This window comes from Periplaneta americana, chromosome 15, assembly GCF_040183065.1.
Source record: "Periplaneta americana isolate PAMFEO1 chromosome 15, P.americana_PAMFEO1_priV1, whole genome shotgun sequence".
Lineage (NCBI taxonomy): Eukaryota > Metazoa > Arthropoda > Insecta > Blattodea > Blattidae > Periplaneta > Periplaneta americana.
In genome coordinates, this window is record NC_091131.1 from 100,691,050 (window position 1) to 100,719,007 (window position 27,958).

At 33.2% G+C, this 27,958-nt stretch overlaps 2 protein-coding genes across 3 annotated transcripts in view; one reads left to right on the forward strand and one right to left on the reverse strand.

Moving 5' to 3' along the window:
• Positions 1 to 1,617: 1,617 nt before the first annotated feature.
• On the forward strand, positions 1,618 to 11,886 carry LOC138715222 (facilitated trehalose transporter Tret1-like). The gene is made up of 9 exons (XM_069847911.1): positions 1,618 to 2,124; positions 2,920 to 3,055; positions 5,420 to 5,555; positions 6,339 to 6,563; positions 6,901 to 7,135; positions 8,730 to 8,943; positions 9,054 to 9,180; positions 9,285 to 9,475; positions 10,396 to 11,886. The coding sequence occupies exons 1-9, from the start codon at positions 2,117 to 2,119 to the stop codon at positions 10,702 to 10,704; spliced, it is 1,581 nt and encodes a 526-aa protein (XP_069704012.1). The 5' UTR covers positions 1,618 to 2,116; the 3' UTR covers positions 10,705 to 11,886.
• A 2,951-nt stretch (positions 11,887 to 14,837) lies between these two features.
• Positions 14,838 to 27,958, reverse strand: part of LOC138715219 (receptor-type tyrosine-protein phosphatase T-like) — a 154,858-nt gene continuing 141,737 nt past the window's right edge. The window contains exons 30-31 of one of the 2 annotated variants that reach the window (XR_011336189.1): positions 21,901 to 22,034; positions 14,838 to 16,266 (exon numbers count right to left, since the gene is read on the reverse strand). Coding sequence is in view for 1 of the 2 variants with exons in the window: in XM_069847903.1 (XP_069704004.1) it covers positions 21,966 to 22,034 (69 nt within the window). In the remaining variant the exon portion in view is untranslated. Of the gene's footprint in view, positions 16,267 to 16,743; positions 22,035 to 27,958 lie in introns of those variants that run through there. The other variant, XM_069847903.1, reaches the window with a different exon arrangement.

Here is a 27,958-nt window from a genome sequence, read left to right on the forward strand (position 1 = left end):
GTCCAGCTTTCTGCTCCGTGGGGATTTGTGGGGACTATCATTATTTTAACCTTCAAAATGTTTGAATATAAGCTTCACCTTATAATTCATTTTAATTGTATCGCACAAACATTGCAATTTTTTTATTTTCAAATAATTTCTTCAAAATTGTTTATATTTAAAATATTTCAAAGTACAGGTACTTAGAATCACTGACCTATTCAACAGGAGCGTCTATTACAAATTAAAATTGTTAATTAATTAATTGCGTAAGTATGCGTCATTAAAGATATAGTTTATTATAAAACAACCTCTTGAATTTGCAGGTTGCCGAAAAAGACAAGGTAAACAAAAAATATAATAATAACGGGAATTAAAAACTTAGGATTTAAGTGTATACATAATAAATGTTGAAGAAAAAGATGCTAAATTAATATGAAATCGGGGATCAAAATAACATTTACGTGTTGCCTCTAAAAATTATTATATAAATGATTTTTTAATATATGCAAGGACCCATTACAATGACAATGTTTTTAATTTTGTTAATGGATAGTCCGAGACTTTTCCAAATTTCAACAAAATAGCATGATATAGCGTCGCGTGCTCCACCATCAATCCGAACACCTGTATCTCGCCTAGCTTGTATTTGGCTTTATAGTAATCCAACGTAGGCTCATAAATGCTCTTCTTCTCTTGTTCACCTCGTCAACCTTTGTGATGTTCAAACCTAATGGTAGAGTCGAGGATGAATCCTTTAGAACTATTTTCTTTAAAAGCGATTATGTCGATCCTACGACAACTACCATTAATGGTAAGGTCATGGACTTCTTCGTAAATGGAAAAATCAATTTTCTTAAGTTCTTCAGCTATGAAGGAGCGAACGCGATGGTGGCGTGATTTCCAGATAAGTTCGCCATGAGGACAGGACCCTACGACATGAGCAAGTGTTTCTTTCTTCCTGCGACAATGCCGACAGAGTTCAGATTGTTCAGTTTGTTTGTAACTGTGCAGAAAAAAATCATACCTAATAGAGCATTTTTTTTTCATTTTAATTTTTGCATATAACTACCGATTTATCCCAAGTAGATAAGAGCAGCTATAGATAGACTTTCTCTATACTGGTTCATTTCAATACATTTATAGTGAAGACATCACAGAACTCATTGTCAGACATCAACATATGCTGTGAATACCGTAAACTTTTTAAAAGTATTCCGAAAGCTTATCCTTGATCCTTAAGCTCATCATTAAACTCATGAAATCAGAAATAAATAATGACTGTGTCATAGCAGTATTAGAAGACAAACGCAGATTGAAGCCTCGTGATATTACAATGGAAAGGAAGTGGTGAGTTTACAATAGTGCTTTATTGTGAAGGGAAAAGCTTTTCTAGTCAATTGCTCAAATTTCTAGGAGCAAGTGTGCACCGCTATAATAGTAATGTGCGCATTTACTCTCACGTGTGCCCCGTCTTCCGCACCCGTGCAGCTCCTACGAGCTCAGGCATTACACTACTTGCGAAGTCGAGCTACCAGAGACTTTATGCACTATCGGAAGAAACGGTACCTCTTCGTACCGTGTGTGGTGCGATGATAATAATAAAATAATCTAATGAATCATGTACACAAACTGAACTTTGCCCAACTAATAAAGCATATGCCGCTAACCTTCTAAACCAGATGATGGTAGGGGACTGGGAACAGGCCTTTGTTTGTTGACGTCACACACTGGCGGGCGATTATAAATAAAACGTGAGCGGAGGGGACTAGCGTGCTCAGTTCAACTTTGCAAGCCGAAGAGATAAAAGATATGCGTAAAGAGTTAACACGTGTTACTACACAGGAACATAACTTATTTTCAAGTTATCATCCTCATTGGACAAACTGTGGTTTAGTCACTCTGATGTTGAGTTACTATTATTCAAGCTACTCTGTGAATTAGTTTTATTTTATATTACTAAATTTAATTCAACTCAACAAACTAAAATTTAATTGAATGGCGATTGTGTCGTCGAAATACGTGAAATTAAATTTTAAAAGTCAACTTATCTGTGATAGAAGAACCAAGTCATCGTTATCATCAACATCATCTTCATCATCTTCCTAGTTTTTACTGAAAACCAGCACCTGCCAACATGAAAAGGTATGTACGTAGTAAAGTACCCAGCTGATAACTAAGAGCGCACTACCATTGTTGCGCTGATTAATGAAAACGCATTGTTCTGTTTCGGCTGAATTAACAAAAGTGTCTAATTTTCGAACATGCATCTAATTGTGAATATTAAATTTTAAGGATCATGTTGCTAGAAGTGAAGTGCAGTCATAAAATCTTAAATTTATTTCGATCGTATTTTTCGATGTTTAGTAAAGCTAGAAACTTCATAATTTTCGCTCAGTACCCTTTATTCACTGATTATATTAAGAAAACAATAATTATAAGTTGTGTTTTTAAAATCGGACCCAAATTATACGTTTAAATGGCACTCGTAGCAAAATCCTGTATGAGATTTGTTTTTTGGAAATACATTTAAGTTTTAATTCGGATGCGTAAATTAAAACTGTACTTCAATTTTTTAATTTATGTATGTGGCTATGAATGCTATGATACAATGTCTTTATGACAAATAAATGGCTAATTTGTTGGTTTTCAACCATTCTGAAACAAGTGAATATGTACTCTTCATTGCCACAAAGTCGTATGTAGGAATTATAAAGTGCAAAGTAATATAGTATTTATTTAAAGAAATATACATCATTTGAAATAAAAACTATAACATTTATTGGCAAGCACCCTTAAAAAAAAATCTAGTAGGCTATATTTGGGTATATAATGTAATTGCAAAAAATCAGCACAGTAAAAGAAAACAATACGATATAATTAATTTATATTAATAATCTACATCTGGGAACTAAATAATAATTTTTTTTTGTCTTGCAGCACAAGTGTGGCAATCGACGTGGAGAGCAAGGCTCTTGTGGAGTCTGAAAATGAGAAAAACGCCACCATTGTTGGTGTGAAGCCACCCGGCTACAAGAATGAAGCCAAACTGCAAAGGGGTAGTGCTCTCAAACAGGTAAGCACAAAAAAAAAAATATATTCCAAATTGACGAGTTGATTATACTGCGAGTCGAAATATTCGGAGAAAACTTTCCCTACAACAGCTTTGTCCACTATAACTTTCACAGCATCTTTCAGTGTTCTGGCCAAGCTTTATTTGTACAGTGCGCACGTGTTATTGCTCGTATATGTGAAGAACTTAGAGAAAAATAAAAGATAATTCTTTGAAACACTAGATCGCTTTAAATTCCATAAAAATGTGCTCATTTGTCGTCAGTGCAACTCCTAAAATTTATTTAAATGGAAACATATAAATTTTTACTAATGCATGGCAGACAATGTTAAAGGTTTCTACTACATTTAGAGTTCTTATCGTTGCGGGAAGTAAAGGAAGGCCAGAGGAAAGGGACATTATCAGAATTGTCTTCGCGAAGTAAACAACGTGATACAAACTTCCTTAGATTAAATCCCGTACAAACACTAACATATCTAAGCAGAGAAACATTAAATACTATATTGAATTTTCTGTATTTAAGCTATTCTGTATCATTTGTCTATGAAAGAAAGTATGAGTGATTTTCAACTTAAACATAATACTGTTTGTTAATGGAAGACTTCGCAATTTATTGTTTCCGACACAAAGAAGAGAGAAAAATTCAATGTTCTTGGACTTACCTGTCAGTAATTTATTTTCAAGACCAAGAATATGCCATCAGAACTTAAAATTGCAATTACTGACATCGAGAGACTGAAAAGATTCCGTTTGATACATGTAATATACTCAACAATTTTATAAAACATAATTATTTTCTGTTAAGTAATCCCCTGATTTTAAAGGGCTTCATAATGGGAAATACTCCATAGCCTAAATGTTTGCACTTCAAGAATATGTATTAGAAATTGATTTTATTTGGAAAGTGAATTATCTTTAGTGTGTTGCTAGTAGATTTACAGTTTAACATGCATAATTGATCATTGCCGGTAATCATACTACAATTACTAAAAGAAGCACAATATCTGAATTGGCTATATGCTTTCAAAGTAAATAACATATCTCACGCCAACAATTGTCATTATCTTGGTAGCATATTTTAAGCTAAAATATACACATTCGAATCTTAATTAAGATTAAAGACATGTTTAGTACTGAAAATATGTTTGATTAAAGTTAAAAAATTGTACACAACCAATTTTGACAATCATATGCCTTAAATGCGGTCTAGTTATATCCAGTTATATCCGTGTCCGTTTTTATGCTATATTATCAAAATCATAAAATTCCTTGTAGGTCGAAAACTTTAACAATGAAATGCGAAGTACACAAGCTGTATAACAATTATTAGAATAGCTTATTGCGGGGCAAGTTTGTAGCATATGAATGAATCTTATCGCATTGACCGAATTTCACCAGCAGAATAATCTTGAAGTCTTTACAGTTTCTACCTTCAGCTGCAGATGGCTCTGCAAACTAAGTTCTGATGGTGCTCTCTGGTATCTAAAAGTAGAAACGATGTGAAAATTATTCTGCTTAAGGCATCATCCTCACCAATCATCGCGGCAAATGAATTCAGATTACAAGTGCCCTATTTCAGGAATGGAATTCAATTCTACTAGTGTCGGTATATTCTCACAAAAATGTCTGTTTTCTATAGATACCTAGAAACAAATTTTACCCAATCACAACCTGAAGTCTATGAAGTTATGCACAATTCACTATCATTTTAAAACTTTAGAATAAATTAATACTGGCTATCTAACAGTGCGGAAGATATATTAAATGCAGCTTTAAGAACTGTATATAAGGAAAATGCCTTAAGATCCGATCTGTAAAACATGATGCAGAAATAAAGTACTCTTAATGTTTTATTTTTACGAAAAATTTTCAAGAATTTATTTAAAAATGCTGAAGCATCAGTTACTATAAATTTAATCCTACAGACAGTAGTGCAAAGGAAGACTGACACTAGAATTTTTATCGTGTATTATCACTATAGATATGATTTCAACAAACAACAGTGATAAGCGAAATAATTAATTTTTTAACTGTTAATATAATAATTAAATTCTATTGTTCTACTGATGTGGAAAGAACTTCACTGTGGTGCTTATGATGTTAATTTTATTTCATAATCCGATGTTACAAAAACTTTCATTCTTTCCAATCCCAATGTTATATTTCTGCACTAAGTTCAATCTATGTTCACTGCAATTCACATCATATACTAAGACAACTACTACAGCAGATAAGCAGTTGAAGTTTTATTTCTTACAAAAGTAACTGAACAGAAACATTACCATCACTTCTTGTAATACATTCCCATGCAATAAATATGTATTTCGGCAGTGTTTATGAAAATATTTCCATTTTTAATTTTTGCAGGTAATTGCAGCATTTATAGCCAATTTGGGAACAATCAACACAGGTCTAGTGTTTGGATTCTCTGCAGTCGCAATACCTCAACTTGAAGAAGAAGACAGTGTTATTAAAATCAACGATGAACAAGCTTCGTGGATAGGTAAGCAAACAAAATGAGTAAATCCTTCTAATGACCTTGAGTCCGATATGTGCAAAATGTTTACAAGTCTCTCTATTTCCAAAGGAGTGTCTGTGTAACTAAGTTATCATACATTGCTAATAAAATAAATAAAAGGTCTTCATGTCGGCTGTAGTTAAAGACACAAGAAAATAGGTCAAGTGTAATCTATGAGTAGGCCTATGGTGAATCATGCTATGTAATAAAATTATTCTCACAAATTTATGGAAGTTTCTTACAAATAAACAATATAGAATACAACTCAAATTACAGAAAAAATATTTAGTTTCATATTTAAAAGATGTATGTTTCAGCATAGTTATGCTTGTTGTTTTTTTTTAATTGCCAGCTTAAGTATTTTAAAATCATGACTGAACTTAAATTGAATGATTATCACAATCATTTAGTGCAAAATATCTAGAAAACAAAGTTTCGCTATACTGGAGAATTACCATGGTAGCTTTGAACCGTGCCATTATGTTTACCACCAAATTGAACTAAATACACAATGTTGCAAACATAAGAACATGATTTTGGTCTGTGGTGTCGTTAGAAGGAGAAATTTGTTTCTTTTTCTCCCTACTCTTTAAAAGATTTATTTAGTTTATAAAACTGAACTGTTATATTTTAGTCTAAATTTAAAGTTACGACATTTTAAATTATAACAACACAATTGGTTACAATCCAGTTCTTTAATATAAAAATATTACTTAATGTAAAACAAATTAAGATAAGCAACTATAATGTTATATTTGCTCTTTCCAGCGAGTCTTTCATCTGTGACAACACCAATTGGCTGTATTGTGAGTGGCTATCTCATGGATCTCATTGGGCGAAAGCGGACACTCATCATAACAGAAATCCCTCTCATTCTTGGCTGGATATTAATCTCAACATCTTCGGCCGTTGAAATGATCTACGTGGGAAGACTGTTGGTCGGACTTGGATCTGGAATGGTTGGAGCTCCAGCTCGGGTGTACACTGGAGAAGGTGGGTCAACTATCTTTCACTTAACTTTAAATGAGCAGAATTCCTCTGAGAGTTAAAAAGGTTTATAATAAAAAAACAAAAACAATCCACATTCGCAGCTAACAGTTAGAATGGACAGTTCCCAGGTATCTGTATTCATCTTTTCAGGGGTCTTCCATTCCTCCTCCTATATAATTTTTCCCCGCTTTTCACAGAAAACTCTTTATAAAATAACATACTTCTCTATAATTCAAATTATTAGTAGAAGCTTACAAATGGTTTCTTTAAGGAAACTATACTGGTATCTTTCCCAGCTATGGAACTTTGCAAGAACATGTCCATGGTTTGTGTTCTTCAGTGACCCAACCTCACCTGCGAGGCATGCTGTCTGCATTGGCATCTGTGGGAGTTTCACTTGGCGTCCTCATTGAGTATGCCTTGGGGGCTGTCGTGACATGGCAAGTGCTGGCTGGTATTAGTGCTGCCATACCCATGATGGCACTTCTCCTCATCATGCTCATGCCGGAGACACCCAACTACCTTCTGTCTCGTGGACGCACAGAGGAAGCCAAAGCGGCGCTGAAGAAGTTCAGGTAAATGATTTAATCATGATTCATTTCATAAATAGTAAGATTTTAAATTCGTAGTTAACATTTTGGAAACCCTTGCTACAAAAAGCTACTTAAGCACCCTTCCTTGGTAGAAATGAGTAAATAAACTGCATTTTTGTCTCTGACAGTCTGTTCATTTAACACCCTTATCATTGAATACAATGTAAAACAAACTTAAAATATTTCAACATGAATCAATATAATATGCTTACATTTAGATTGGATGTTTCGAGTTTTCGAAGACTTACAGTACATTAATTTTACGCTTCTTTTTTTCGTAAGAACGAAAATAATATGTAATAATAATAATAATTTAATAATTTATTTATTTAATCTGGCAGAGCTAAGGCCAGTAGGCCTTCTCTTCCGCCCAGCCAGACTCTAATTCTAATTAAATACATTTGCTTACATAGTTATTACATTAATATCTAGATCATAAAACAACATGAAAGTAAATGATGAAAATTGGATAACTAATGTTAGTGTGACAATAATAAACACTGGTAAGAAATAGTTATAATAATAATGATAATAATAATAACAATAATAATAATAATGGTAATTATAATAGTAATAATAATAATAATAATAATAATAATGAGATAATTTATATATTTATCTGTGATATATATAACCATTAAACACTGAGAAACCTGAAACAGCTTGGTACTGAAAACTAAATAACAGTACCGTATTTACTCGAATATAGTACGCCATCGAATATAATACACACCCCGATTTTTATCCTAAAAGCCAGAAAAAATACTGGCGAATAAAATACGCACCTGTGCTAAAAATCACTGAAGATTAAAATTATATTATCAAGACAGGTTATAAAGACACCCTCACCTCTAGCTATACATCATTCATCCTCACTTGCAGTATCACAACTGCAACTTTCTGTCAACAAATCTGGGTTGATGTCAGAACATTGATTGATTGATTGATTGATAATGAGTAATGACTAATGTCATATTACCCTTTCAGTAATTGGTAAATCCTTTTGTTTTATTTAAATACGCTTAATTGTTAAAAGTTCTAATATAGCCTACTATCTCAGAATAAAAGAAGTCATTACCGTAGTTGAAAATAATTTTCGTATTAATAATGACTGTTGTCAAAAATGGATATGAAATTATGAATGAAAAGTGAGCAAAAGACGAGAAAACATGAACCCACAATGGCAGTTTCTGTCAGCCGTCTCCAGTGAGTATCTTGTATCATAAATAGAGCGTTAATTAAAATTTTTAGTCTAGTTGTGTGTGTATGTGTGCAAATATAATAGGCACTCCAGTTACCAAGACGACATTCTATCAAAAAAGGCGCGTATTATAATCATGTAAATATGGTAATTTTATCTTTCCATCTTGTCTCTACTTTTTACCAGGTAAACTGATAAGATACATGAAGTAGAGAAAGTATCATAATGAAAATAATGTGAACTTTTTCTTGGCAGTCAGGAAGAGAATTCTGTCTTATCTATTTCTGTAAAAGCAAAAACGTTTTTCCACTCACTTTCCCAAATGATTAAGAAAAACGTCAATCAACCATAACATTCATATATTTTTTGTTACAGAGGAGAAACGTGCAATGTAGACAAGGAAATTGACGACCTGGTGTGTTTTGCTGCCAAGAATAATGTTGTTCGACTAAAGGGATGGAAAGAAACCCTGCATGCCGTTCTAAGCCCTGCTGCTCTGAAGCCTTTTGCAATCCTCTTCGCATATTTCGGCATCTACCAGTTCTCTGGTGTTAATTCAGTCACCTTCTATGCAGTCCAAGTCTTCAAGGTGAATACTTTTCATTTCTATAACTATTAAAAAACACAAATAATGCTAAAACTGTCACACACTGTTAAAATTATATCACGCATTAAGAAGATTATTTTTTTAAATTTCAGGAATCTGGAACTGAAATGAACAAATATCTGGCAACTGTGTTGTTAGGTGTTGTACGTCTGTTGTCCACCATTGTTGCCTGCATCTCTCTCCGCAGATGTGGTAGAAGACCACTCACAATGATATCAGGTGAGCATACAACATACATGTCAAAATAAACTCTTTAATCACATAATTATTTAATATGAAACTATTTCAGAACTACGGTATTTAATGATATCCTATTTTTATAGGAATTGGATGTGGATTGACAATGGTTGGACTCGGTTCCTACATGTATATGAGGGAAGGCTGGGCTGCAGAAGGTATTGAACCAGTAGCAACCTGGTTTCCTGTGGCATGCATCTTTATCTTCACAATTGCTTGCACACTTGGTTTTCTTGTTGTACCATGGGTCATGATTGGTGAAGTCTACCCAACGCAGGTAAATAAAACAAATGTTATTTCCTTATCATGACAGTAGATCTTGTAAGATAAAAACACTTCTTCCCCCTGAAATTTACTCCATTATATAACAAATGTCTACAAAAACTTAATTTTTTGGACATGAAAAATGATATATTTATTAGTATTTCTATCTTTGAATCTGTCAGTTTCATTTGTTTTTGAACATTTCTAGTCGAAATGTGACTTATTTTTTCGGAGCAATGATATTATTATTATTATTATTATTATTATTATTATTATTATTATTATTATTATTTGTAAATGTTGTGAAGTATTGAAAAAATTAAGAGTAAATATGATTTCTATGTTTTTATGCGCAGAATACATTTACGAATATATTTTGTTTCTTTCTGTATACAAAACATTACACAGTATTTCTGTTATTTTTTTTAAATTTTGTCATAAATGGCCAGAGAGAATTAAGACAAATCTCATATAATCTCAAGAATAACTGTTGTACTATATTGTTTGCTTTCAGTTTAGGACAGAGGAAAGAAAATCCTTTCCCCCCCACTTTTCATTCTCTTATGTAAAAATACTCTTGTAAAGCTGTTTAAATTTTAACACTTCATTAAATTTCTTAATTTAATTTTACAATTCAAGTCTCGGAATGCAATTTATATGCAATACTTATAATTGATTGTCTTTCATTATTTTATAAGAACGATTTTAGTTAAAATAAATTCATATCCAGAATAAAATTTGTAGTAGTAATATACAATAATCACAATAAACACAAAGATGACAGTAGATTCCGTACACTTAAAATATTATAACACTTGTAACAATATATAGTTATAATCTTTCAAATAATATCGTTCATTATTGTCTCACGTTTCTTGAAACTTTAAAGTTACTTATTTGTGGAGTAACAGTCACGATGATTTTATGTTGCAGGTGCGTGGAATTGTAGGTGGCATGACAACTTGTTCTGCTCATCTATTCGTGTTCATTGTGGTGAAGACATTCCCTCTTCTCCAGCAAGCAGCCAGCAGCCATGGAACTTTCTGGATCTATGGTTTCATCTCACTCTTCGGAACTATCTTCTTCTATTTCTGTCTTCCTGAGACAAAGGGCCGAACATTGCAAGAGATAGAGGACTACTTCTCAGGCCGAACAAAAACTATTGGAGGCGAGCCAATTACCACTCTCACCGGACACAAGCCTATGATCTTGGAACCACAGAAAGGAGCAATGCTTCCTTAAGTGCCTTCAAACACTCTCAGTCCAAATCTCTGGTGCTAAAACACACTTGCGATGAAATTAAATTCATCAATCTGCAGTAGGGTTGTCACCACAAAATGTGATACAAAAAGCAGGACAGAAAAGAGTACTTCTATACATGACTCCACAGCAAATGATTCTATAAGGAAGAAAATGAATTCTTCTGACTGCTGTGAAAGTTACCAATGTCAGTTTTTTTGTATTTGGTAACACATATTTATATTATATTTATCACAGACAATCAACAAATGAACTTTGAACGTGGAAAGAGATTTTAACTCTGAAGGAATGGATAAGTAGTTTTAGTGTTTATAAAATTAATATGAGAGTTATTATAATATTTTAAAATTCTCAAAAGTGCTCGCATTTAGCACAAACTTCAAAGCAATAGTTCAGTTCCTTTCAGTATTCGAGAAAAGTGACAAGAATTAGTGTAAGTGAAATGATATTTGTTTTGAATTGCAGCAACATTGTAGAGACATGAAAGCTGAGAACAGTGATCAAGAATAACATTTGTATTTAAATACTTCTGAAACTGAGAATTACTGTAATACTTTCAGATTTTTACAAACGTTCGTTTCATTAGTATGCTCTTTTATACACTGGATTGTGAGTATGTCCGTAAGATATTATGGATACTGCTCAGCTTAGTAATGGAAGGAGTGAAATTTTCAGTGAGTGGCAACCCAAAATGCAAGTAATGTATTTCCTGCTGAAGCTGACAATATTAATTATATACTAATTTCTGTTCGCCTGCAGTTTACGTGAGATCCTTAATGGTTTTTGTCTGGAGAGATATACAAATTCATACTTAATTTATTTGTGATATTTTATTTAGGTTAATTTCCATGTTTTTATGAAACTCTTGACTGATATAATAGATAGCAATAAATGGTACAAGATATTAGTGATAGGTTTTATATTTTACACAGCCATACTGAATGCACTGTGGTAATGCAAAAGCAATGCAGAATTCAAGTACACGTTTACTGTTTAATAATAGTGATGAATGTGACTTAACTTGTGATATGTATGCGACGTTTTTGTAAGATGTGTGTATGTGATAGTAAAACCTGTACTTCAATCGTAAATATTTTTATATAGTGTGAAAAGTATTACTGTATTGTTATGCAACTAGTGAAATTACAGTATTAATGACTGCTATACACATGTAAATTCTTTTTTCCTTGATTTATCCTTCCAACATACAGTTCCTGGATGATATACAATTGCTCTGTGGTTTAACAAAACCAATGTTGAATTCAACCTTCAATTTCGTTACCAAATAAACCTAAATTCTTAGTACAAATATCTAAACAAAACATAACAATTTTAAGAATTTATCTGGTAGAAGTGAGCAGTTCTTTCCAATTTGAATATTTGTGATTCTGAAGAAGTTTTTTCTTTTCAGTTTATCCCGACTGAGTACTATACAACAAACATATCTGAAACCCCGAGAAATATGTGAACAAAACTACCTGATTCTGCTTCCTTGTCTGCAACCATCTCCTCCCCAGAACCTGTGCTCCTCTCCAAGCCTGACCATTTGTTTAGTTCACAAATCGAGATACTACCTAGTGAGAGTCTGTGGTTGTCCATTTGCTAAATCTTCCGCTTTTCACGTCACGACTCCGTGGTGTGTGCATCTGTATATAATATTAATAACATATGTAATAATTAGTGATAAAACAATTTATTTTATTTTAAGACCTGCTGAGAATAACTTTGACCATTTGTGTGGACATTGTGCCACTGTCATACTTCTATGACGCAGTGCATGAGAGTAAACCACTAGAGGCCCTGCCAAGACTCTGGAATTCATTACCTGCTAGCATCAGGGACTGTCGAAATAAAATTGAATTCAAACGCAAGCTTACTAGGCACTTGGTCAGTAATTGAGACTCGTTCAGACATGGTTTCTTGTAAATAGTTCTCTTAATCTATCACAAAATATCTCAATATATGGTAATTTCATCACTATAGAATTTTGTTATTCTAGGTTTAATTTGTAATTCAGTAAATACAAAAATATTCTTTCTTCTTAACTTCTATGATAAATTGTCTAGCTTTCATTAATCAGGTAATCTTGTCGTACTTCAATTTTTATTGTAATTGTAATTGTAAATTTAAAATTAATTGTAATTTTATTCTTCATATTATAGTTGTAATCCCCTGGCAGAGGGGCAGAAAAGCCCTGATGGCCTTATCTCTACCAGGTTAAATAAATAAATACTACTACTACTACTACCAAATACTACTAGAGGGAACCCAAGAGCTGGAACTTAAACTGAGAGGATTCAATCCAACATTGGGATGGGAATGTGGTGTAGCTTAGTGGATAGAGCGTCAGCACGTAGAGCTGAAAACCCGGGTTCAAATCCCAGTACAGGAGAGAATTTTTCTCCATTCCACTTATCTTTCATCTATTGAAGATTTGAAGTTATGAAATGTGGCAAATGGCAACTGGCAACACCTATTAATTTGTTGTCCTTGTCCTTTCCCTTGTCGAGTTTTATACCTCTTTAATGAGCTGAGTTATGGTATGGGGTATTTTTGCGAAGGACAGGAGGGACACTACCGTTAAGCTATTTGGTCAGGGTTTCAGATCAGTTTGTCGAAAATACTGGCATCTACACATTCATTTAGATTACTGATTTACCAGATCAGTTCAGTCATATACAGAAACGATCTCATATCTTAAGTCTTCTCAAATGTGTAAGAGCTTTCCTTTCATAAATATATGTGAATAATTTTCTGTATCTTTTAGTTTTTCTAAATAGTAATAGAAATAGAACCTATGCAAATTTCACCATACCTCTGCACATACTCTTCAAATGCTCGTCTCCAGTGGTTGTGGCACTATTGACATTAGCTAAGTTAGTAATTTATAATGTCTGAAGTGAAAAAAATTAATTGAAGATTTCTTTTAAAGGTTTATGACCTCATGACGTAATTAAACTTTCGTTTTGGCCATTAAGCTTTTTTTTTTTTTGCATAATTTAGCCTTCATTGCGTAATTTCAAGCTACAGCTGATGTGTGATAAGTGCGGTAACAAGGTTATAGGGTGTGGTTCTCCCTCTATATCTGTCATCTCTCCCACTCTCTGCCTCATAGGTACATGTAAGAGAAATAGTTAAACTGAAAAAATAGTAATGATACCAGATATAGTATGCTAAAGATATCACATCACTTTAGAGCAAGACAAAATTGCCTCTTCTTTACAGTGACTATATGAGAGCCACTGTACCTTTCTTGACTTAGACTGCCATCTATTGACTGAATACAGCACTTTTTCCTCTTTGACTCGTGTATTTTTTGCAACAGAATTTACATGCAACAGCTGTTTTATTAGTTACTGCTTAGAGCAGGGACGTGCAAACTTGGCTAAAATAGCAAAATACGTACCAGCATGGCGTAATACCTTCCCCCCACCACTACAGCATAGGTACACACTATCTGCCAGACAGAGGACAGTGGCGTGTATGTCACATCAGATGAAGGAACAGATGAGTCGCAACGAACTGTTTCATTATGCATCTCTGAAGGCTTTGCCAGATATTTCAGACGACAGACGTAAAGAATATAGTAATGTTCTTGAAAAACTACAAGGAAAAAAATTTAAAAAAAAATTGCAAGATTTCAGAAATTTAATAAAAGTTACTTAACTGTATGTAGTTCATTTTGGAATTCGTTTGCATTAGAAAATACTGAGGTTCATCTCAAGTTACAAATGGAAGTAATTGAACTTAAACATGGCATGCACATCAGGAATGAGTCTTCGTCTCTTAGAGGAAAGGATTTATTCAGGAAGTTGCGGAAAGATAAATACTTGCAGATCCAAGATTTTCGTGCTAGGTTAATAATGGCAATATTTGGATCTATGCATGTTTGTGAGAAATTCTTCTCACACATGAACATCACGAAATCTTCTGTATGGTCAAACATAAGCAACAGAAACTTAAATCCAGCTCTGCGACTTGGAATATCACATTTTATTCAAGAATCGTCTTAACAATTCAGAGAAAATATTAATATTGCTTTTCGTAATATTAATACTGTGTACATTATTGGGTACAGTTTATTAAAAAGTTAATTTCATATAAGCAACTAATTAATAATTTATTTAATGCAGAAATTGTCAAGAGGTTTTATATTCACATTATTGTACTACATTGTATTGCAGCAGCTAAGACATATAATTAATTTATTATTTTTCCTCGATAGCTTAGTTTAAACGTTTTACTATATTATGTTCTATGATTAAAATTTAAAATAATTCAAACATAAAGCGGTAATTATTCTGTTATATTCATTAATATGCCACTTCATAAATATACTACTATTTATGCTTGAACCTGGTTGAAACAAGTTACCTGATTGGGTTTTTTCCGGAGTTTCCACTCAATTTCTGGCGCTAGACAATGGACTCATTTCACTGGCATAATCATTTTCATACCATTCAGACACTAGATGACCATAGTAGTTGATAAAGCGTCGTAAAATAAAGTACTAAAGAAATTACTTGAACTGTATTAATACAAAATGCCGTGATTCATCCAGAAAAAAAAAAAAACAACGATGAACGATATTATGATCCACCACTGCTTGTAGTAGTATTCTTTCTCTCTTTCTATCAAAACCTGTTTTCAAGTCCCCCACTTTTTGTGTGTCCTCCCTACTCCCTTCCATACCCATACTTGACTTAGAGCTTAGGGGGTATCCACAATAATTATGGTAAATAGGTACTCCTGGGTCTCTGGTGTTGGACATTGCTGATACTGTCCAACCACTGGTCATTCAGCTGGTTCACTCAAACTGCTTGTTAAATTTGTCGCAGTTCGTAGAAATGGCTGTTAAATCTGTGGTGTTTGGGTAAAGGGAGATAAATCATAAAATGAGTTTCGAGATAAATGAAAATTAAACTTGGAACCCTTATTCCAAATAATTTTCTGCACAAATAAAACACATCAACTGCTAGTATTTAACTTGTGTGATCATCTGGGGAACAAATTTCTATCTGCACAAAAAATGACTTCTCCCCCTTTACCCGAACACCACAGAAATGTTTTAAGTTAAAAATGGGCTGCTTACAGAAAGGAAGAACATTCATTTAATACGAAATTCTCTAGCTCATTACAGTAAACACAGCAATTTTCAGCAGGATGCCAAAATGTGCATGACAAGGAGTGCAGTGGGACGCCAACCATCATCATAGACGACCTTGTGGAGCAACGCATGACGTTAGGCCCATAGACCTGGCACAGCTGACAATAAATTTCAATCGGCGCTATGCCATGTGCATTCAAAAACTTCATCACTGATCGCACTTCACACGCAGCGGGAGCTGAAATAGGAGCGTCCATCTTCAACCAATGAAACGAAGCTACTGAGAGCACACGGGAAGTTCCGCTAGTGCATGTGCCATGCCAGGACATACTCTATCATGTACATGCAGGCGCTTCACGTAACATATGGTTTGCTAGCTGTGGGACGAGTGGGAAAGTTACTTTATGGACGCGCCTTGTACAACAATGGACTTTCAACTACAAAATATAATATTAAGCACATCAATAATAAACTTTTTTGTCTTGTTTAAAATTTCTGACACAATTTATTATTCCATTTGAATGAAATAAATCATTTCATTAAGAGTATTGAGAATACTGTCTGCATTATTGATCACTGGGCTGGTAGCTTTAAGCTGCCCTTACGTTTCAATCTAATTTACAGAGAGCAATCAGTGTAGTGCAATAAATTGTTAAAGCGTTCAATCAAGTTTTTTAGTAGTGATGGTAACAATACTCTAACAAAAATAAAATAATGATATAGTAATTGATATTTCGGAAAGTGAAAAGTTAACTTGGTAAATGTTCAGTATATCACCTTCACTTCGTAGCAATGTCATATTGTATTTTGGTCCATGAAAAATACTCGTTTTTTAGAGAATCATTTACCCCTTCTATTTCGTAGCAAACCCATATTGTTGTTTGCGCTCTCTTTGTGTGAAAATAAAAACTGCATTTTTGTCTCTGACAGTCTGTTTATTTAACTCTCTTATCATTAAATACAATGTAGAACAAACTTAAAATATTTCAACATGAATCAACTGCTAGGATAAGCATTCTGGCAGATGAGTACCCTGTACTAGATTTACTATGTTAAGATTATTTAATAGACTCAATGAAGAAAAAGAAGACAGAAGTGCCATGTTCTTATCAGTAGCGGCTCGCCGTAAAAAAAATAGGTGAAGTGCTGTTCACATACACAAATGCATAAACAGTTTTACTAACATAATGAGTAGGCCTACTATTCGTAAACTGCGTGCAATTTTAATACAGAAGTTCTAGATCACATGCAAACAGGAAAATTAATTTATTTCACAACTCACTCAATTTCTTGCATACCAAGTCAATCCTCCTATCTTTTAAAGCAACAAACCTGTCGATGATGTCTTCATAAAATGTCTGAGTTTAATTGTGAGTGGACAGTATATCTCTATGCAAAGCTATGGAGCTAATGATGAAAGTTTGTCCTGTGGTGCAGCATTCCGAGTGAAATTTTCAATATTTTCAAACAGAAAAGCTTCTTTTATCGAAAGAATTTGTTTAAGTTATTTTATACAACTTCTCTATTTGCTTAGCACTTTTTAAAACAAAGAACAAATGCAATTGTAGGTTGTTCAGAATTTAAAACATATTTTTTATCCTCATATTTAAGTCTGCAAAACGGCATTTCTAATTAATTACAAACCGTGTCATTTTCGAGATACATATTTCGCACTCATTTATCAATATTTTCTATGTACTGGTACTTAAGTATCTGTATAATAGCACTATAGTGTTTAAACATATAATATACAAGTACACTATGATGTAGGATTAAAACACTAATATACTCTAAATACATTAAATAATAAGTTAATATATATGTACATAGTATTAAACTACATGTGTACATTTGCGTGCACTTTAAACTTCCAAATACAAGAGCTGGAACAAAACTGGCAAGCTCATGAGAAGAAATAATACACGCCGCGGAAAACAACTTTTAAACTTTGCGAATGTATGTGGGGTGTATTCCTGATGAAATAACATAGAGCCAGCTAATTTACCGCTGCAAGGGTGGCTCTATGGACACAAGAAATGAGGATACTATTCTCGAGTCAGGTAGTACATACTGTAAAATTTCACAGTCCTTAAATAATAGCCCCCGGCCTTGGAGACCAGGTTCAACCCTTCTCTATTATTAGTACTGTTAAATCTGCAAACTGGTTACTCCACCTGCAAGTCTGACAGTTCTTCGTAACTGAAAGGCTCAGAAACGCACTTCACTCATACAATCTTTCTTTAGTGCGTGACGTCACGTTACCATGGAAACCAAGTGCTGTATGAGAATGGGAGCCCAAATAATTTCACCTCTACAGTACTGTAAGTTCCAACAGACACCGCTCGGCGCTCGTAACAGTTGACATTATTCTAGTCAGCGGACGGTTACAGGTACTATTTATACAACTAAACACTGTTCATAATGACTGAAAATAAAACTTTTTTTTTTTTTTTGTTTTAGAAATATTGTACTGCTAATAACTAGAATTAATGATTAATACGAAATAAAATTATGTTTTACGAGTAAATAGGTGAAGTCGCACTTCACCTACTTCACCTGAATAACCGCCCCTGGTTCTTATAGAGGAAAAAAATGAAAATAAATGAAATTGGAGTGGCCTTTGAATGTAATCCTTACAATTCTCTGAGGTGTTTAGGACAGCAGACAAGAATCTATAATGCATCTGCAGCAGGGGCGTATTTTGCGGGCTACCGGCGGTAGCCCAAGGAAATTACAAAAGAAAAAGTTTATAATATAACGTAATGTAATAATTTTGTATTATTAGTTTTACCATAGTAATTAAAATTAAAGTAATTGTTAGATATATTTTGTGTAATAATAGGGTCAGCGGTAGCCCAAACCCTTTAACCAGTATACGCCACTGATCTGCAGCTGAGTGGTAACAAAATTATTTAAAATAACACTGTACAGAACTGTAGTATTTCATGAATTACAGCCCCAATATTGTAACAACAGGCTTAACTTTTGTAATTGTGTGTTAGAGAAAGTTGTTGTTGTTGTCTAGTGCCTTGCATTTGGCAATGAAGCCATTAGCAGTCGTGCTTTCCAATACTTTTGAACTGTAGTTTCTTCTGATCTTAATGCTTCACAGGTCTTCAAGTGGTCTTCATTCATTTCTGCTGGATCGTTACACAGGACACATATGGGTGAAGCTGAGATACCTATTCTGTAGAGATGACTTGCTAGACAGTCATGATTTGTCAATAGTCTGAAGGCTGCAACTGCTGTTTTCCTTGGTCTCTGGGGGATTATATCTGGGTTGGAAAGTAGTGTAATCCATTTTTTGTCTTTAGCATTTGATTCTATTTCTTGTAGGTATGAATGAGAAAATTTTGTAGTGATCAAGCGTTTTATTGAGGAATATGAGAAATTAAATTGAGATTTTTGTTTTATTGTTGTGCCTTTCTTGGCAAGTGTGTCTGCGGTTTCATTCCCCATGACTCCACAGTGTGCTGGAATCCATTGGAGACGGACAATCTTATTAACTTTTTGGAGTTGTGTTAATATTTTGTAGCATTCTCTTATTTTTGTTGACTTCTTTGTAGCATTTGAACATATTCCCTGAATTGCAGCTTTAGAATCTGAAAGAATTACTGTCTTGTTATATTTATTTAAGGGAAGATTTAATAATTGTCGGAGAGCAATGTGTATAGCCTCTATTTCACCATCACAATTTGTTGTCTCTCTGCCAACAGAATGATAAAAGGAAAAATGTGTACATGTAACTCCAGCTCCAGTAAGGTTTTCTGTGTTTGATCCATCAGTATATATCTGTAGCCATTCTTCTGTAGGGTATCTAGTATTGATCGTTTCCAGTGCTAGAAGTTTTTGTATTTCTTTTGGCGTATCTGATTTACTTATTTAAAGTATATAACGAAGAAATTGATTCCAAACTTTAAATAAAATGTATAAAACGAATTCCCATATGCTAGATGAACTGGAAGAAAATATATAAAAAGGAATTGGGTCCATTAAAATAGAAGAACTGATGTGTGTGGATGACAGTTTCTTGAGGCGTGAAATATGTGTGCCTAAGACAGGCTTGCAAATAAGCAGACGCACACACATCCCAAACATCTATATTATTTTCGTGGGCACCTTAGATATCAATAACAAAGGTGCCAGAATTTGAAAGAAAATCGCCGAAAATTATCCAATGAATATTTCAAATTTTTAAAACTTTGTATTATTTGGCAATCAATATTTGTTACGTTTCCTCTTAAACAGGCCTATGTTTGTTCTTAGAGCATACTTCAAGAATTTTCTTCAGTGGATTTTCTTTTTCTTCAGTGGGATAAGGATATAGAAGTTACATCACTCACTATTACCACTAGATGGCGTAAAAGTTTTATTAGCAAGAAATGGGACTGAAGCTAAACAATCAGTGTTATGAACTTTGTGTGTGTGCTTTCTTTTTTCTTTTTGCTAAATATAATGGATATTAGTTATTATTTAGAGGAGACTATTTTACAAACGGATCGCAAGACTATAAATAATAATGAACAAGTCTACTTGAAAAGAAGATTTACTAATAAATCTTCTTCTTTGTCAAACATGGAGGTTTTTGACACAGCTAAATGGCCAGTAGGACTTCATTTAACTGAAGCTGGAAGCTAAGAAATACTGGAATTGGCGGAACATTTCACAGATTTCCTTCCTAAATTCAGTGAACATCAGTTGCTTGATGGATGGTTTGAGTTAAACAAGTCTACGAAGACCTTTTGAAACACTGAACAAAAATATTACAAATCAGCCTAAGCATTTCAAGATTTCTTGTGTATTGTTGTAAATTGTTCCAACAGTGCCAGTGACTACAGCTGTGTATGAAAGTAGTTTCAGTTGTATAAATAGAATAAAATATACCTACAGAATCATACTAATATTTTAAACAAACTGCCATGATTGTACCTGTCATCAACTTTAAGATATACATACAACAATCTTTGTAAACTTGGAAAAAGAAATGTAATGGGATGGGATGGGAATACCTGTGAGAAATGAAACAATTTATACATTGTTATTTGTAGACGACCAGTCGGTCATAGCCCAGGATTATGATGATATGAAATATGAGAAGAAAACTTATAGAAGAATATAATAAATGCAGAATAAAAATAAATTCGGAAAAATCATATATATTATGTGATGAAGAAACAAGAGTTTTAATTTTGGAAGAAGAGAAAAGCTGTATCAAAGACTGAGATGAATATCAGGTTTTAGGCATCAAAATTAATAAAAATGGCCGGCAAGATGGATACAGAACAATGGATACAGAAAGTAAGATCAGCAATAGGAATATTAACTGAAGTGTTGTGGGACAAAAATATAACAAAAGATACCAAACTGCAAATTTATATCTCAATTATTCGAAGTACTTTAACATATGGAGCAGAAAATGGCAGTCGAATAAAAATATGAAATATACACTATTTAAGACTCTCCACAAGACATTCTACATTGGAAAAATTTAGAAATGAGGCAATAAGAAGAGAAATGAAAGTTTAAACTTAAATTTTAGATTTTGTAAAATATAAGCAGTTGGAATGGTATGGGCATGTTTGACGAATATTACATCAGTGGCTACCAAGAAAGATTCCAGAGTGGATACCACCTGGAAGAGGAAAGAGAGATTGTCCAGAAGCACTTGGATGGATGATATCAGAACACAGATGAGCGAAAAAAGTTTAGGAGAAATGGACTGAGAAGGCAGAACAGAATGAAGAAAGAAAATAGAACTGGAATAAACTTTGAACACAGGACGATGTATTTACATTGTATAAATACTCAATTTAATGACTATTAGCACGAATGGAACATCTGTCACCACCTTTGACACAACAGAATGCATTCAAAACTGGTTTGTTAACAAATCAAGCTGGCCTATCTTTAAGATGCAGTAAATCAGGTACCTAAGAAAGGGGATCTACAGATTTTTTGGGGGGCCTCAGAATATTCCGTGCTTATTTGCAAGACTGATCTAAGAGAAAATGGACAAAATACAGCATCATCTGTGAAGAGGGCGAGTACTGAATGTAATGTGTTACATATACCTAAGTTTCAATCCTGTTAACTCACGAGAGCACGCATCCTTGTTTAGCAGTAGAGACCTGACTGCCTATCTGGTATGCAGCCGAAAATGTCCCAATCTGGATGGCTCAGCTGCACTGTATATTATCTGTAATGCCTGTAATCATTAAAATAGTCAATCTACATTCAATGAAAAATAAGTGAAAAACGGAACAGGTCTGTGAAATAACACACAGCTTAACATGTTACACAGAACTTCTCAAATAGGCTACTGTAGTTCCAACCAATCTACTTGTTAGAACTCATTCGTTTTTGCGCACATATCTTTTTTTTTTATTTTAGTAGGTTATTTTACGATGCAGGGTTTTTTTTTGTTAATTCGCTTTAGAGTTGTTTTTAGTGATTGATTAAATATTTTTATTTTACTTATTTGGTCTTATATTTATGTCTTGTAATTGATTTTCTTATTGTTTGCTGGTAATTTGATTTATCAATATCTAAGGTTATTTAGCGTCTAAATGTGATGAAGGTGATAATGCTGGTGAAATGAGTCTGGGGTCCAGCACCAAAAGTTACCCAGGATTTGCTCATATTGGGTTGAGGGGAAAACTCTGGAAAAAACCTCGGGCAACCTCAACCAGGTAACTTCCCCCAACCAGGAATTGAACCCGGGCCATTTGGTTTCACGGCCAGACGCGCTAACCGTTACTCCACAGGTGTGGACTTTTCGTTATAGGTTCCTATTAGGTTTCATGCTTTACTATTGAAATTTATGTACAACAGAGAAGTTATTTGTTGAGGGTGTTAAAGCTTTAAATTACTAAAGAGAATTAAAACTGAATTAAGCTAGCATAGTCGAATCAAGTTTTTGCCTCTCACTTCTCGGTGCTATTCGTGTCAAAGAGCTAAAAAAAATAAAAATAAAAATAAAAAATAAAAAAAAAAATAAAAAAAAATCTGAAATTTCAAAAAAACAATTTTCCTCGAAATTATGCGTAACCACTGAACTTTCTAAAAAAAAATGGCTTTTAACATATTCCTTCTTATAACTTAGACTTATCACGTTATCATTTTTATTTCCTTCCACTAATATTCACTAATATCCACTAATACAGCATGGTGTGGAAGAGAAGGCCTGATGGCCTTAACTACACCAGAATAAATAAATAAATTGTATATTGTACACGATATACAATTGTATATAAATTGTATATCGTGTATCCTGCTGACGATATTTAGTAGTTCTACAGTACTGTTAAAAAATCTGTAAAACAAAACCAAGGCAATTCCATCCATTGTTTCACCTACTGCGTATCAAAATGTAAAATACACAAAATACACAAATAAGTACGGTAGGCCAATATGAGTCCATGTAAAGACTTTAATGCTTACAAAACATTCACAGTTTTTAAGGAAACGAATGACGACATACATCTTTAACATATTCACTAATTCATTCTAGGTCTTCAAGAACGATATATTATGGTAGCACACTAAACTGTTATTAGTATCTATCCACATTTCATCTCATTCACAAAATGAAACTAACTGATAGTGCAAGTAATGATGATGGAAACAAATGTAATATTTATTATTTGATTCCCAGTTTTTGTTTGATTATAAAGAATGGAAGTCGTTTTCCTTTCCAAGTTCTTGGAAGTGGCATTTCATGCGCTTTTTGTAATCTTTCTTCAACATACTTCTTCGCATCGAACTTCTCAGCCTCTTTAATTTGGGCAATGAGTTTTGCCTGAAAAGCCTTCTCTTTTCTCATCTCTCTACGCTGACGAACTTTTGCCCATTCATATTTCATCCTTATACGCAACTTCCTTAATTTGTGTTTCTTCATCTTCCTACGCCTTATTACAATTAATCTTGCTGCTTGTTTTTCAATTACATAATTCAGAGTAGGCGCTTCGATGTAATGTGTTGGTTCATAATTTGATTCTTGATTAGGGTTTACAGGTGGTGCTTTTAAAATATCACTATTTGAAACAACGGGTAGCTCAATTTTATTTTGTGGTCTGTAAAACTGAGATGATAGTTTCACCACATCATCTTGTTGCCGCAGTGTAATAGAATTTAATTTACCACATAGTTTCGCCACATCATCTTGTTGCCGCAGTGTAATAGAATTTAATTTACCACTTAATAAGAAGTTTACTGGTGCAGTTTTAAAAACGGTACTATTAATAGCTTGCTGTAAACCATGATCCATGGAATATGCTGCCAGCTTGTCGCATCTTCGCGAAGTAGATACAGAATGCATGTATTTGTAATTACTGCATAAACCAAAGCAAGTAAGCCCTGTTGAAGAAAATAACCTTATTAAAATTGAAATATACATAATTTAAGTCATGAGACACAAAATAGTAGGCCTAAAGTTTTCCCCACATAATACGAATGTATAACGTTCAATAAACTGTCTGAATTCTAACACTGTGTTTACATCCTTCCTTATTAAAAATTGAACATAGGTATCTGTATAATTTTTCGGTAATTCGGTAGAAAACGTTGCTCAACATGACGCACATCGAGTATCAGTGGCAAGTTAGGTTTCGTTTGTTTAGGCTTTTGGTATGTCTACCAAAAAACATGTGCCGGTATACAAGGTATATCAAAACCTCAACAAACCAAACCTAATCTGACACTGATCCTCGATGATGTCACTGATGTCCATCATATTGACTAATGTTTTCTACCGAATTACCTATTTTTCTTTCGTAGATGAAATGTTGGATGAATCATGAACTTTTCTACTGATAATACCAACTGTATTTACATAACTATTACATGCTGGTAATTCTAAAAAGTTACTTCCATAACCTAACTTATCCTACAATATCAAATCTATGAAGAATGTAGCGTAAAGAGAAACATTAATTCTTAAACATACTTGGTAATGTAAATCTTTGAGTAAATATCTTTTGCAGTCTAAACATTACGCCTATAAAATTAACTTCTCTAACAAACAATAACAGAATACTTTAACACTTCCAACATGCAAACTCCGTACGCCCATCAGAATCAATGTTGCCATCTCCAACTCGAAAATTTCCTCAACCAAACAGGCAAACATTTCCCCAAATTTCCTCAAAACGTCTGCGAATTTTGAAATGGTGCAGAAAATGCCTCGTAATAGCCCTGATATATATGATGAAGATATTATTACAAAAACACCCTTGTCAAAATTGCTATTTTTCAGGAAAACAATAAAAATAAATAGAACAACACATGTCAGCTGTTTCCGTATAACTGTTTATCCTTGTGGCTATTTCACCTCACATGTGTCATTTTTGGAGTCTATAAACATTTGAAATAGTAGCAAATGTGTCCTTAACTCAATTTCATTAAAAATGTCTAGGGCTGTTTTTGTAATAATGTCTTCATATGGTCAAGGGTAATAGGAATAAAGAGATAGTTTCATCAGCAAATGTGGTGTTTTACCTATTATAATATCTAGAGCTTTCATATTGTTATATTTCTACTGTCAGTAATGATGTAGGCCTAATAGTAGGGGTAATATCAAATACCTTATACATAGTTGGTAACCACTAGGATCGCTAATATCGCCTCATTACAGACAATGCAAAATACTGTAGTATCGGCAGTCAATAATTGTGGTAATATTATAATTCGTGTAGATTTGTAAGTACGTCGGAAATTGATGTTAATTTTTAAACGGGTTTTCTTAAAACAACTTTTTTTTATGTATATATGCACCTATATCTCAGAAACTATTAGTGTTACAGAGCTGAAATTTTGCACACTCGTATTATAATGACTTAATGGTAGCATTTTTTTTTTTTTAATTTATTGAGTATACCCCAACGAGTATAACTCATAGTATTGTAGGGGCTATACAAGAACACACACATATGTTATACAATATAATTGAAAAGTCATGAAACTACAGTCTGTGAAAAACAAACAATAACACAAGAATTTATGAAAGAAATAAAGCAAAATAAGAACAAATAGTAAGATAACATAAAGTTTTGGGCAGAAAGAAGAAAAAGTTTTAAACCATAAAATAAAAAAATTAACTGAGAATTAAAATAATCTTCCCAAAAACGTAGTTTTAAACAATTATTAAAACACCGGAAATTTGGTAAAAGTCTATGTTCTAAAGGAAGTTGGTTAAAAGTTGTTGTTAAAAAATGGTCAAGTCCTTTCGTTCCATAAGTTACGGAGCTATGCTGAGAAAAATATATATTGTCTTTTTGTCTTGTTAAATAAGTATGTATATCTTTATTAAACTGAAATGTAATATTACTATGTATTAAATTGTTAATAACTTTGTACATGAAAATAGCAGCACCTAATTTGATAATTGATTCAACTGGTAGAACGAAAGAAAATTGATATACTGTAGATATTTAACTGGAGTCAAATAATTAAAACCCAATAAATTTCTTAAAGCTCTATTTTGAATAATTTGTAATGGTCTCAAAGCAGTTTTCTTATTATGTCCCCAAATAAATGACATATACATTAAATGAGAATGGATAAAAGCATAATATACATTTAAGAGACAAGATATAGGCAAAGATCTTTTAAGCCTTTTCAGCGAAAATATGCTTATCCCTTGTTAAATGTTCATCAACAATCAAACCTAAAAATTTAACTGATGCAACTTTTTGTATTACAGAATCATTAAACTTTAATTCTTTCGGAATAATATAATAAAATGAAGGTTTATTAAAAATCGTATACACAGTTTTTTTTCAAATTCAAAGAAAGCCTATTTGCGCTTAAGCAGTTTTCAAGAGTAATAATGTCTGTCTCAAACTTTTCAAATAGTTCTTCAATGGAGTCAGTAATATAAAATACACTAGTGCCATCTGCAAAAAGAGTGGCAGTCCCATGTAAATGAAGAAATTTTATGTCGTTGACATAAATTAGAAAGAGAAGAGGTCCCAAAATTGATCCTTGCGGCACACCGCATGATAATAAGAGAGTATCACTTTCCAAGTTATTCACTGAGACATATTGATACCATTCACTTAAATAACTCCGAAACCACTGTAAAACAATAGCTCTAATACCAATAGATTCCAGTTTACGCAACAAAATGGAATAATTAACTGTATCAAATGCTTTTCTAAGATCAATGAATAAACCTGCTGGAATTTTATTTTCGTCCAGAGCTTGTTCTATACATGTAACCATGTCAACAACAGCATTTAAAGTAGATTATGATTTCCGAAAACCATATTGATGTAAAAAAGGTAAAAGTATCCCCGTAACATGCCATGAAGGCACTTGGGGGGCATGAAGGTAGAGCCCCATGCTTTCCATGACCTTGGCACTAGAATGAGGTGGTGTGGTCGGCACCATGCTCTGACCGCCTTTTACCCCCGGGAAAGACCCAGTACTCAATTTTATAGAAGGCTGAGTGAACCTTGGGGCCGTTCTGAAAGTTTGGCAACGAGAAAAAGTCCTGTCACCACCTGGGATCGAACCCCGGACCTTCCTGTCCGTAGCCAGCTGCTCTACCAACTGAGCTACCCGGCCACCAAACCATATTGATGAGTATAAAAAATTTTATTCTTGTCAAATAATTATATAGTCTTTTTTTTCATACATTTTCCAATATTTTAGAAATAACAGGCAATATTGAAATAGGACGATAGTTTGTAGGATCATTACAATCACCATTTTTAAACATTGATATACTATGTATTACAAGATTCAGATGTATTTTTGTGTTGAAAATGTTAGGTTTTTCTCGGTACAATTTTTATGAAAGTGTATGAATTTTTAAAAAATTTTGCTAGTAAACGTAGATAAGTATAATATTGCAAATATGTATAGAAAATTTTAGCCTTGTAGACTAACCATTTTTCAAGAGCAAGGTGCATGAATTTAATATTTTTTGTTCTTTTTTTCTTGTTTCATTTGAATACAACTTTTTTAAAACTCAATTAAAGCAGTTAATATAACAAACTAACAACCAATGTAATCCTAAAAGCATGTAGAGTAACGTGTAAAAATTTGAAAATAACACCTTTTATACTTTAGGAGAAATAACCTTTTAAAACCAGAATTTGCAAACTATGGAAACACCTAGACTACTTT